Source organism: Colias philodice, chromosome 16 (assembly GCF_061535455.1).
Source record: "Colias philodice isolate Cphi_HAF_F1 chromosome 16, ilColPhil1 Martin Lab GWU primary, whole genome shotgun sequence".
Classification (NCBI taxonomy): Eukaryota; Metazoa; Arthropoda; class Insecta; order Lepidoptera; family Pieridae; genus Colias; species Colias philodice.
The window spans coordinates 880,290-894,288 of NC_143101.1; the positions used below are offsets into that span (position 1 = coordinate 880,290).

Genomic DNA, 13,999 nt, shown 5'->3' on the forward strand with positions numbered 1-13,999 from the left:
TACAAAAACTCTCCGCCTCCCGCCAAAATTAAACACTTACCTCACCCCGCACGATCATTTATTTATTTATTTATTTCTGATTCCTTACAGCTATTCTTACAATAATTACATAATAATTGAACATTAATCAAATTGACTTAAATTTTATTATTTTGGATTTGTGATTATCGCTGTTCGTAGAAAATGGTTAGACATTGTGCTGTTTACGGGTGTATTTCATCAGAAAAACGCGAAATTCTTTACGCTAGTCACAAATGTGCCAACCATAAAGCGTTAACACACACATTTGCAGTCTCTACAGTGTGACTGTCAAAACGATCATTTTGTATGGAGTGTCCGGGGTGTGACGTAGTATATTATAGAGACTATAATCCGAGTATACCGATCGGCAAGCAATTATAGTCTCTATAATATACTACGTAAGATATTTAATCGCGTGCCATACCGCTGTTGTTTGAATAGGCCTTTAACTGCGCTTAACTTAAATCCTTAAGTGCCGTATAGCTTATACTTAACTAGTTAAGGCGTGTATCTGTATGGATGGCTTTCGCGGTGTGGCAACCCTGTTGCAACTGCAACAAGGTGCAACAGTGTTGTTGCAACTGAAGCAACGGGAGCAAGAAGGTGCAAAACTATTGCAACTGCAACAATGGGAGCAACGGGAGCAACAAGGTGCAAACAGTATTTGCAATGAGAGTGATAGCAACAGCAGTGGCAAATGTTGCAGTGTTGCAATTGCTACAATAGGAACTACAGCAATCATTGCTTCTATCATCACTGCCCTATTAATTGTCACAGTAAATATAACAGCAACTTGAACAATAACTATAGTACAGCAACAAATGAAGGAACAATCATCATTATCACATTGACTGTTACAGTAACGCAAGTAATATGCCGTAATAGTAGTAATTGTTATTCCTGTTACGTTAACTGTAACAGCAATTATAAAAACTGTCAAATTTACTGTAACAGCATCGACTGTAGCAACTGACACACTATTTTTAATAACAACACTGCTTGTTGTTGTTTTAAATTAATTCTTTCTTTTATCAACTGCAGTTGACATCACTCCCGTTGCCACTTTCATTTTCAACAACAACTTGCACACTTGCAACAACTCCCTTATGACCATTTACAACACTTTGTTGCACTTGCAACAGTTGCCACATTTACAACACTCGCAGTTGCAACAATCCCACATTTACAACTGCAGCAACAACAGCAACGAGTCCCAGTGCATCAGCAACAACGAGCAACGAGTCCCAGTGCATCAGCAACAAGAGCAACAACAGCAACAAGGCGATCAGTCGACGCCGGCGAAGCCCTGCGAGCCCTCGATGGCCTTTATGAGCTTCTCGCGTAACTGCTGGTAGCTCTCGTATGGCGGGAGATCGATTCGGTTGAAACTGTAAGAGAACATAATAATTATTAATGCAGAAAAATACATAAAATAAATGGTTAAATTAATATACAAATATGTTACTTTACTATAGTAGAGCCATTTTAATAGGCAACATTTGACAGTTCAACAAAATTCAACAACGTAACCTAGTAACGACGACATAGAATAACATGATATTTCGTTTTGTTAGAACTGCACATTTGCTTAACTTTTTTCAATTACGATTACATATTTATAATAATAATGACCGATACAACTAATTTTAGGATTTGATTTTACTGATAAACCATTCTAAACATAATAAACAATTTCTGATTTAAAGAACTGACGTCGCTACAATTTTGTGTCAATAAACCTTTCTTCTTTTTAAATACCAGAGACGTTACTCTAAAAATCGAAATCTGACATCTAGAATCGAATGCATTGATTACTTGGGAATAAAAATAAAAAAATGATCATAAATAATATTGACATGTGTTGACAAGTTCGATTGACAAATGTTTCAAGTTCGTATCGATTAATTCACTTTAATCGATGTTTTTAAGCAGGTTACCACCCTATGAAGATAAAATTGATAGACGTCAAATGTTGCCTATTAAATTGGCTCGACAATAAGTACCGAAAAAAAGAGTAATTATTCCACATAATATATAAACAAATGACATGCTTATCGATATTTACGATCGAAAGATAACCGTGAGTGAAAATCGAAGGACTCGTTATGTTAAGATACATTTCATTTTATGAGAGAGTTTAATGATGCTGCGCATGGAAATATAAAACTTTAATTGCATATCATAACTTAGCTGAGACTGTCTTTGGACAACATGTCATTTTATTCATTTAGCCATTAAACAGCATTAGCCAGTTTTGAGCAGTATAGCCAAAAGGTGGTGTGGTAACAGTACCAACTTTTGGCCTTCTATAAATAACTACTCAAACGCCTATAAAAGTTCGTCGTAAAATATCCGAGAAGCGTTGTATAAAACATTAATTGAAACAAATATCGCTAATTAGAAAACTCTGCTTTATACACGAAAGGCAGAGATTTGCTTCGGACCATTATTATTTAGTGTTATTAGTGTTCATTTAAGTCTAGTTGTTTATTGTTTAATCACTGCCTTTATCCTATATTTCTTACTCTCCACTCACCAAGTATGCGCCCTCGGGTAGTTATCCGGCTCGCCCCACTTCTCAATAGTGAACAGTTGGGGTCCATTCGACCCGTATAACTCTTTGAAGCCGTTCATCGGTACCCGAGATGTTCCCGTCACGAATTGGAGCAGTCTGGACCTCATCTCGTTCGAGAATGAGAGTACCACCTAGAAATTGGGAGATTTTATTAATAATAATATTTTTAGCAAAAACTAAATCGCCTGCAAATGGTTAGAATTGGACAATGTTCAAAAGGGATCGACTGAAAGGGACTAGATTTCCTTCAACGTATTTCAGCAATCTAAGGGGGAATGGAGTTTTATTTTTTGCAAATTTTGTAAACATGTTCGTATTTACATTTATTTATTCCTTATTTTTATTGGGTAAAAGGTTTGACAAATAATTAACGGCACTATAAAAGGTGCCAATTTCCAAAATTAGTAAAAAAAAATTTTTTGTTTGGGATTTTTTCTTGCTCAAAGATCAGACCCACCCTCCAAAACCACTGCACCACCAGGTGATTAGCATGGTAATCCCCCTTGTACAGTGTATTAGCGCGCCAGTCCCGCACATCGATCCTCTGGATGCCGCACAGCAGCAGCTCAAGCTCGTGCTCGTCGAAGATCTTCAGCAGTGCAGGTGGAATTAAGGCTCCCAGGCCTTCGAGGAACGCGTTCATTTGCTCTTGCACACGCCGCACGAAGCGCCATTCGATTACTGACCTAGGGACAGGAGCGTAATGTAAAAAAAACTAGTTGGACTAATGTGCTAGGGACAGGAGCGTAATGTACTATTTAGATGTCATTATTTTTAACAAAAAACAGAACCACCCTCAATTTCTCAAAATTAGAACAAATTTATTAAAATTACATAATTTATGTATTGCTTAAAAAAATAATCAAAATCAATTCAAATCGAATATTCTGAGGTAACAAACACAAATAAAATATTGTCAAATTGAGATTTTAGTCGGTTAAAAACTAAATACTACGTCAAGACTTAACCAATTTTAATTTTAAGGTCATCATTATCGAACAGATTTACTCATCATGGAAAATCTCGTAATAACTCAGGCCCCGGAATCACAGACACAATAGAAAATCTATTGTGTCGTGGACCGATCGAGCCGTTCGGGGCTCAATGGGTTAAATACGTTATATTAATCAACCAGACATTCAAATCAAGACGGAAGATCTCTTAACAACCCTACTCAATAGGGAAACTTAATAAAACTGGAAAATTGCACTTGTTTTTGACACTAACACTAAATCGACACTTACTTTATATACTCGTCCTTGTTCTCCTCATCGACCGGTATGTTAGCACCGTTGGGTTTCAGTTCACGTTGGTAAGTTTTCCCAAACTGCTCTTCGTCTACCGCGAAAGTAAGGTACAATTCTGACGGGTCGTTGTCCTGTAAATATAATAATAATAATAAAAAAAATCATGAAATTATTGTATTGTCACCGATCCTTCATAAGTATTCAAGGTTTTAATTAAATCTGTCTGTTTAAGGTGGATCGAAATCGTGTCAGAATTCCTGTGATTGTAAGCGATGTGATTTTGTCAGAGGTAAGTATAATAATAATGTCAGAAGTACTGTGACCATAATAATTATATTGAAATTGCAGTGACAATGAAACATTGCCATTTACAAAGAACAACCATGTTATAATTTTTTTTAAAGAGATTATATTATTGAAAATACCACTTTATTTATAAAAGTGGCAAACTACAAAACTCGACCTGTATCAGAAAAATAAGACAAAGCATCAATTTTAGGTAAAATATAAAATTATCTATACCCGTATCCACATGAGCGAGTTGTAATACTCCAAGTCGACCGACTCCATGTCCTGCAGGTCTATTGGCTTGCCGAGCATCATTTTGTAGAATGGACGGATAAAGAATGCTGGAAAAAGGAAACGATTTATTTTTTTAAATATACAAGGTGTCTCAAAAGAAAGTTTATATTTTGTGGATGAATAAAAAAAAAGCGGTGTATTGATAAAATGTTTATTAATTATTAAAGTGCATAATATGGGAATTTATTTCTTTAAAATAATATCGTCCAAATGCAGTCCATTGCGTTCACGGGACTCATTTAATCGAACAGTAAAATTATTTATGACAGCTCGGCAGGTAGACACAGTGATGGCTGCCATTTAGTGCCGGATATTTTCTTTTAAATGCACTAGAGAAGTTGGTTTGTTGGCATACACTTTAGATTTAAGATACCCCCGATATAACAAGAAATTATTGAGGATAGAAATTAGCGAGGAATTATTGGCCCTTACTTTCCTACCTACTACTACCTAACCTATCAAAATTAGATTAAATTGATAAACCTAAGCATTCACTCACCATCCAGCAACTTGCCATGATAGACCGCCATGCCAGCGACTCGGCCTATAAACTTGAAGTAGTTCAAATGCTCCTCATTACAGACCCCACTGTTGGGGTTTATCTGCAGCGTGTAGTTGTCCATCGCGGAGTATTCGAACAATCCGTAGTAAGGGTTGAACATTTCCTTGGAAAGGAGGAAAAACCACTCGCGGGCTAGGCCGCCGTAATCTGTAAATAAATTTTTATATAGTTATAATTAACTAGCTTTCCACCCGCGGCATCGCCCGCGCAGTCAAAGAAAAACCCGCAAAGTTCCCGTTCCCGTGGGATTTCCGGGATAAAACCTATCCTTTTCCCTTTCTCGGCTATCAAAATATCTCTATACATAATTTCATGCAAATTGGTTCAGAAGTTAAGGCGTGATTGAGTAACAGACAGACAGACAGAGTAACTTTCGCATTTATAATATTAGTATGGATATAATACAGGTTGTGCTAAAGGATTGAATTTTTGTAGCGTATGTGTTATTCTATATATAAGCTACATTTGCCAAGTATCGTCATAATCTATGAAGTTGTTTTTTGCGTGTTAGAAACCTACATACATACATTATTACAAAGTTTCGCGTCTGTAATATCGGTGGAATTATTTATATGATTGGTTTTGTTTTGCACAAAAATAAAAAGGTTTTAAAGTGAAAAATGAGGAATAAAAAGAGGCTTAATCAGACTGATCTTTCCCTTTTCCCTTTCAAATTTCATACAAATCCGATTAACTGGTTTTGTGTGAAAGAGCACTTAACATATTTATTAATTTAGTCGGCGGTATAAATACATGAACCAAACAACCGAACGGTAAACAATTTCTTTTTGTATTTAACAGTTCAGTTTATTAAATTAACAAAAAATATCAGAGTTTGAGTTAAACACTCACCAAGCCCAACTTCCGACTCGAACTCGACCCACAGCTTCGTCTTGAGCAGATCCACTCGGCTCACGGAACTTATGATACGATACGAGTCTTCAAGTATTGAATTCCTTCGCACTTTAATTTCGAACTTGTTGGGTACGTTGCTCTGTAAATATATACAATTTACGTTTAGAATACAATTAAAATTAATAAATAACACAAAAACTATCGGACGACAAACTCTGCCTATACGTTTAGGCAGAGTTTTCTAATGAACGATACAATCTAATTTGAACATTACTGGCACGAAATTTGATGTCAATTTCAATGAATACTGCTTGTATATTTATAACGATCTGTTAATCGACTATTAAACATAGATTTTAGCGACGTAGTAATCCCACACTATAAGAAACTTTTGTTTTGTGGAAAAGAGGCGCAATATTAAACCCTTTTTTGGGATACTTTTAAGAAATAAACGAGGGTAGGCTGACTTTTAAAGGTGTAAATGGACTAGTAGGGTACTCCCACAATTTTAAACATATTTTTAATGAAAATGAGGGTACTTTTATGTGTTTTTTTTTTCAAACGAGGGTAGTTTCAAAATATCTCACCGGCTTACGCAGCTGACTCTTGAGGTACTCGTACTTGCGCTTGTAATCTCGCGAGTAGGGCACGGCCGGGCCCGCGATCTGCGGGTTCGATAGTCGTGGGTCCTCCCATTGAGTCGTGCGGGTGTCTGACAAAACATACACACAAATTTAACTAAAAATACAATATTTATTCATATATTCTTACTGACGTTTACACATGGTGCCTTGATTTGGTATAGCTGATTAATGCAAAAGGTAAAATAATTTAAACTGTCATCAAATATGTTTGTCAATATACTAGTCGAAAGAAACAAACATTAAAGCAAAATCAAGTTTATTAAGGTAATAATGTAAGGGCTCTTTCAATTTATGCGTTTCGTATCGGACCGCTGCCGCACGTTTTCCGTGCCGCTAGTTATAACCCGCGGCCGTGCCGTTGCAGTACGGTAGCAGTCCGTTACCAAACGCTTAAATTGAAAGCGTATCTGACTGCCGTGCGTTTGTATGCTAGTGCTGTTTTAAATTTATAGTTTGGTTTTTAAGTTGGCAACTCTGTTAGTCAATTTCAATTTCAACTGCCCGTCCGTATAATTACCACGACTGACTTATACATTATAACCTCAAAACGCGCGTATTTCTATACTTGAGTACCCGTAGAAATGTAAGATGATTGAATTAGATTAGACCAAAAAATTAATTTTTAGAGCACGAATATTCTCTGTCAAATGACAAATCATACCGATATATCGATATTTTGTAATAAAAATATCAATATCGATATTGATATATTTTCAAAAAACATCGATACGATATATATCGATACTTTATTGCATTTCCGACATCCCTATGGGACTTGCGACGTTGCCGTCCTGCTGTCGAGCGTTCGCGGTACGGACGCCGTACTGTTGCCGCACCGTGCATTTTGTATGAAAACAAACGACCGGCCGTGCGCCGTACGACAAACGCACCGCTTCGGCACTGTAGCGGTCCGATACGAAACGCATAAATTGAAAGAGCCCTAAGGTGTATTTCTATTATAATATATATTTTTTTCGACTTAGGCTCAGCTACCTAAATTACTACTAGGATTGAGAAAGCACCAAAACTGAACACACAGTGGAGTTTTAATGAAAACATTTTTTGTCGCTGATTGTTTAATCTAGCTGTTATTAAAGATCAAAGAAAAATACAAATCTATTCTCTTTAAGGCCGATTTTTCAATCCTTGGTTAAAATTTATCCGTCCAATAAAGTATTGCACGAACATTTTAAAATGTCACCTGTAAACTGTCAAATACGGACAATAGGCTATTTGACAAGGTTTTGAAAACTGTCTCAAATTATTAAGATACGTTTATAGAGCACACAAAACACATGTTTCTTAATTTTTTGTAGTTATTCATTGAGAAAATGGAAAATAAAAACGTGATATTCAAATATGCCGCCAAAACACAATTTTGAAGAATATGGCGTCTCGCGACCATGGTGACGTCACAGCGGCGTAAACATCAACTTGCTCCTAGTACTTATTGTTCGTTTTTGTTTTAATTATAGTACAATTAAACTGTTAGTATAATTATCTGTTTAAAAACTAGAAAATGAGTTCTTATAGGTTGTGTGTAGTTCCTGGATGCAGAAATACAACTATTAAAACCCCTGACAAACTATTTATATGTGCTCCAAAAGATATAAAAATGCGTAGAAAGTGGTTGCAGTTAGCTCGCAGAAATCCAAGGTAATATCCAAGATATTAGATATTATATCAACAGTTATATTTTTTTGTGAAGACCACTTCGATGTAAGTATGGTGTTGAATACCTAGTAGGCAGTTTATTTTATTTGCAATACATATTATAAATCGTCTCATTACTTACCTGCTTGAGGTAAGATAATGATATATATATAAATTGATGATGACGTGTTTATATTGATATTGAAAATAATCAATCAAAGGGCATAACCTAAAAAATGTATACTTCGTAATTATTGTGCTATTGTGATTCATGTTTGTACATTTAACTAAAAAGGTAATGAATGACGATTGAAATATTAACTTACGTAGCTGTTTTCACATTTCTCAATTCAGGAGCGTAAAAATCTGGGTTGTTTTTAAAGAACATGCCAACCATTATAGCGTCCACTTCAGGTAGATTTCTACTGTCTGCTTTTTCGAAATTAGGTTCCATGACAATCAAAAATAACACATAAAGAACAAAACTGATTACAGACACCTTGAATCACAAGAAATAAGTTATACAAGAAACAAAACCAAAAGCGAAATTCAGCAACGACGTGAGTAAACGTTGGGATCACTTGTTATTTACGCAGCTGTGACGTCATGGCAGATGCAGCCAATCATGGATGTTTTCGGTCACGTGTTAATTTTAAAAAATATGATGTTTTTTCTCGACGATTTATAAATAAATAAGTTATTATTTATATCATTTATTAATTCAAATCGCTTCAAAAACCTTATATATATATGGATTACACAAAAAAGTGATTTATTTTTTATACTGTCAAATAGCCTATTAGAATACATTTTTGAAATGGTAGTTTAATACGTTATTCGATGAATAAGTTTAAACCAAGGATTGAAAAATTAGCCCTTATAATATTAGTGTAGTCAAATCCTTTAGTAACTCAGGCCCCGGAACCACAGACACAATAGAAAATCTATTGTGTCTGGGACCGATCGGGCCGCTTGGGGCTCAATGGGTTAGTTTCCATCTTCATCTTTTTTTTATGCAAATAACGTATTTTCAATGATTTATTCATCCATCCCTAAGTATGTATCACTCACTATGATCAATAAAGAAGATCCGTCCATCAGTATGCACCCTCTCCTCCCACCCCTCCGGCAAGGGTCCGAGCTCATCGGCCTCGCCCTCCACTGTGGTAGTGACCTCTGGACGAACTGCCGTACTGGGTAAACTTGAGGCACACCCTGGAAGGTAAGGTTTGGATACAGGGTGTTTATAAATTTATAAAGAACTAGCGGTCCGCCCCGGCTTCGCCCGTGGTACCTACATGTTTAAACTATCCTATCTCTCAAGTTGAATCGAACTGCACATGGTGTGCGAATTTTATTATAATCGGTTAAGTGGTTTAGGAGTCCATTGAGGACAAACATTGTGACACGAGATTTATATATATTAAGATAGAAAAAACTAGATCACGAGGCGGGACTCGAACCCGCATCCTATCACGCCAATCCTGGGCGGATGCTTGACCAACTCAGCCACTAGTGACCCGCCATTTCTTTATAGATTTATATTTATAAAGCATTTGAATGCCATAACATCAAAATATCAAATTGTATAGGGTGTTTTTTTAGGGTATACAAAATTTTAGTGATAAAAAATAAAGATTTTGAAACTGCACTTTGCAATGCCACTGTTTTAACTACATATAATTAGTCACACTTTTGCACGCCTCATAAGCTGTGTCATAAGGTTGTTGTCTAATCTCAACACGTCGAAGCCAAGCAATATTCTGGCCTTTGAAACTGAACTTTGCTATAAAACTAGTAAACTTTAACAAAAATAATTCCTAATAAATGAAACTGTACTTGACAATGAAACGCACTTGCATATACAAAACAGTAAAAATTAAATTAAGACAACAACATTGACATATAAATAATAATAAAGTGGAAATCAGTGCAGTAAAACTGGTATCCGCAAAGTTTACAAAAATGATAAAACATTATGTACATTATTTGACACAAGAAATTTATCATTATTTTAATAAAATTGATAATTGACTAAATTACCTGTCCTAGGATCAACCCAAGTAGTGGTTTTGTTGTTATGATCGATGAAGAATATCCTCCCGTTCGGTGCGCGCTGCATGCTCCATCCGGGAGGCAATCCTAAGGAAAATATTAAAAAACTAGATTTCCGCCCGCGGCTTCGCCCGCGTTTTCAAAGGAAAACCCGCATAGTTCCCGTTCCCGTGGGATTTCCGGGATAAAACCTATCCTATGTGTTAATCCAAGTTACCTACCTATATGTGTGCTAAATTTCATTGTAATCGGTTCAGTAGTTTTTACGTGAAAGAGTAACAAACATCCATACATCCATACATCCATACATCCATACATCCATACATCCTTACAAACTTTCGCCTTTATAATAGTATTAAGATTAAGATAATATAATTACATAAAACTTTTGTGTATATTCTCTACAGGATTATAGCAACAACTTTTTAAAAGGGGGTTACTTTCTGAAATGAATTTCCATATTTATTTTGTTACATTATGTAAAGTGTACTAAAAAAACTGATTATAAATCTACGCTCTATACGCTTTCATTCAATGTTGAATAGAAACAAGCGCGTAGATATTTTAGAAGTTCAGTAATTTGTTTATAAACTAAGAAAAGGTTGAGATCCTCGGCTATTTGCCAAAAAAATATAAAACAAGAATGAAACACAATGGATCACAAATCTACAAAGTAAATCTCGACAATTTTTTACACTTAAATACCACAAAATATACATACCATCACTATTAGGCAGGTTCTGACTCTGCGTGCTGCTCGCGCTGCTGCTCCGCGTACTGTCTGACGAATTGTCCGTCTCATCCTACATACACAACCGTTTATTAACAAAACTACACTTTATTGCACTAAAGAGACACTATAATTTATTATTTGAAGAATTTTTTACACCTAGATGACTTTTTTGACCAGAATTTTACGCACATAATGTGTGTAATTCAATTTGAAGTATAATTTTATCTGGTCAAGTATGACTTCTTTTTTAATTGATTACAACTTATTACTAAAGCAAGCATCTAAATTCTACGACTAAATAAGAACAATCAAAATATTTTTTTGTAAGCTGACGCATAACACCGTAAGTACCTAAATAAGTCCATGCACGTATGCGTTTAGTAAATCTAATATATCTTAGAATTTAGTATTAGATACGACCATTTTAGTGAGTATATCTAAAACTGTGCATGCCAAAAGATATTTTATAACTATTCATGCCATGCGACTAATCTATTGTATAAGATTTTATCAAAATAGGCTCAGCATAAGCAACCCTGTTAAATAATGCTATGATAATTATGTGATGTTTTTCTTATGAGAGAAACGTTAGTGCTCAGATGTCCTAACTTATAGTTCTACTTACCAATAACCTAGGCATTTTAAAATTTAGGAAACATATTATACAATTTTGAAAATACTCCAAATGATACCTTGCTAATTAAAGATTTTAAAACCCAAATAAAAAGTAAAAATAATCTTTATTCTCCGAAAAAAACTTCACCTATTCCCTGAAAGTAATAATGTTTAAAATTGACAAGTGCGTTCCCTACGAAATGTGATGTCCATGTACAATGTTTGTGTTTTGTTAATCGTTATGGCACTGTTAGTGAAGCGTGGCCGAGCGGGTCACATCTACGAGTTATGTCAAAAGACAGATTTGTACAAACAATTTAGTTTATTTACTAAACTCGAGGATATAACCGCGACAATGTCACGAGTGCGCCCACATGTCCTCACACCGACGTATGGAAAACTGTTAGTCAAATTTAAAACTTAGAATTTTCTTGTGTTTGATTTTACGCGAGTATTATATTAGAAATTAAAGATTTTAACGATTTTGCGTGGTCACGAGGAGACCACGCTCGCTTCAAGTGCGAAACGTCGGGATATTAAATGAACAAATCGCGTTTTCAACGCGTTAAAATCTTTATTTTTAACACCAATTTTCTATACGTCACAACGCCCACATCTTGAAACCTTCAAATTTCCACCAATTTTCCACGAACACAACACAATTTTCCATACGTCTGACTCACAGACACCCAAGCAGCTAGCGGGGCCGCTATATGACTTGCAGCCCTCGGGCGGGTGGCACACACCCTTACCTCAGAGCTCATGGAGCTGGCCGTGGTGCGGCGGCGGCGCTCGGGCTCCGCCCCCGTCGGCGTGCTGAAGTGGTTCTCATCGAACGTCAGCGACTCCGCAGACTCCCCCCTCTCCCCATCCCGCCCCCCGCGCATCCCCTCCTCCCCCCGCCTCTCCCCATCTTCCCCTTCCCCCTCCCGCGTCTCCCCGTTCACGGCATCTATTTCCCGCTGCGTTTCCTCTGGACTAGTTATGATTATCTCGTCGACCGCCGGCCGTAACTCTATTTCTATCGTATCCGTGTCTGAGTTGATGTCTTGGCTGCTGTTCGGAGATAAGTTGTCGTTTTCGTTATCGTTTTCGTTGTCGTTATCAACGATATCAATGCTGTCGGTGGACGCTTGAGGTTTAAGAACCGGTTCGGTAACTTCGTTCGCTTGTTCACTTTGTTCCGTTGAGGTTTCGGCCGTTTCGTTGGCGCATACTACGTCTTCTTCGTTATTTCTTACATTAGTATCACAGTCATTAGTATTAGGCACTGATTCGGTTTGTTCCGCGTCCGGCGTGAGAGCTGGCGTGGCAAATGGCGTCGCTTCTGTGTCATCTCTCGCGACATTAGTGTCGACATTACTCTCGGGTGTCGTCTCGCTAGTGTCGGCTGCGCTTTCTGCCGGCCTATCGTTCGTTTCCTCCTGTCGGAGATCATAATTGACACTAACATTACGTTACATTTCAATTTTTTATGGAAAAGACATGTAATAACCACTGAATTTTAGAAATATTATGACAGTATTCACAGTATAGTGCCGCAGTATTGTCTATGACATGTGGGGACATCACAATGAGTGTATATGCTACCCGGTGTTACCTAGCGACCTTTTGTATTAGCGTGTTTGTCGTCATCACCTTAACCGACTTTACAATAGAATAATGATTAAAATGATGACATTAGTCGCACCCTGCAATGAAATTAGAGTGATTCCTTGTGAACCGCCAACACTGTGCTCTTTAATAAGTTTAATATATGAAAAAAATAAAGGAAAAAACTTAAAGAACACAGTATTAAACGCCATGAAATGATAACATTGAATGAAACACAATTCCTTCCTCCAAACCCAGCAAAGGCCATGCCGCGAAGTTTCTAAAAACATAAAAAGATACGTTTAAACAATTACGCATAGTTCCAACTACCAATACATAGAATGGTTCAAGAGTTACAAATAGATGTCATTTTGGACGTTATTGAGCACATAAAATAACTACTGTCAATTTTTCAGAAAATTTTGCAAAATTTAAATCCAACCTCTAAAATGACATCTTATGAAGAGGCATGAACGTTTTTATTATTATTTATTCAATATATAGACCATTTAGGAAGAAATTACTAAAACCTAATAAAATTATCTTGAATCACGCATTTCTTTTATATTTGATAAACATCTAAACGTGCACTTAAATAAATAAGTTCGCATGCAACATGCATATTAAGGATCCCACACTTATTATTTATTACTTATATGACATTTTTTGAAGTGAAACTTCTTTATCGGGGTTGGAAAAAAATTTAGTGTAACATTTTTTTCGTTACCCGTGACATTTGCGCGTGATTCGACGTATTTCTGTAAAGTTCCCTAAAGTAAATTATTTTTTGAAAAATAAGGTCATAAAGAAGATTCACTTCTTACGTGTGTACACTAGTACACGCACACATTTTTTATTTCTGAA

The 13,999-nt window shown here is 36.2% G+C and overlaps 1 protein-coding gene across 6 annotated transcripts in view; it reads right to left on the minus strand.

Moving 5' to 3' along the window:
• Positions 1-1,167: 1,167 nt before the first annotated feature.
• Nedd4 (E3 ubiquitin-protein ligase Nedd4) overlaps positions 1,168-13,999 on the minus strand; it is a 34,839-nt gene continuing 22,007 nt past the window's right edge. For 4 of the 6 annotated variants that reach the window (XM_089704994.1, XM_089704993.1, XM_089704996.1 and 1 more), the window contains 11 exons: positions 10,916-10,997; positions 10,183-10,281; positions 9,211-9,354; positions 6,430-6,554; positions 5,840-5,981; positions 4,925-5,134; positions 4,366-4,472; positions 3,841-3,974; positions 3,054-3,282; positions 2,558-2,727; positions 1,168-1,409 (listed from right to left, as the gene is read on the minus strand). In XM_089704994.1, the coding sequence (XP_089561120.1) occupies positions 1,307-1,409; positions 2,558-2,727; positions 3,054-3,282; positions 3,841-3,974; positions 4,366-4,472; positions 4,925-5,134; positions 5,840-5,981; positions 6,430-6,554; positions 9,211-9,354; positions 10,183-10,281; positions 10,916-10,997 (1,545 nt within the window). In that variant the 3' untranslated portion in view covers positions 1,168-1,306. Of the gene's footprint in view, positions 1,410-2,557; positions 2,728-3,053; positions 3,283-3,840; positions 3,975-4,365; positions 4,473-4,924; positions 5,135-5,839; positions 5,982-6,429; positions 6,555-9,210; positions 9,355-10,182; positions 10,282-10,915; positions 10,998-12,294; positions 12,967-13,999 lie in introns of all 6 variants that reach the window. The other 2 variants (XM_089704991.1, XM_089704992.1) reach the window with 1 other exon arrangement.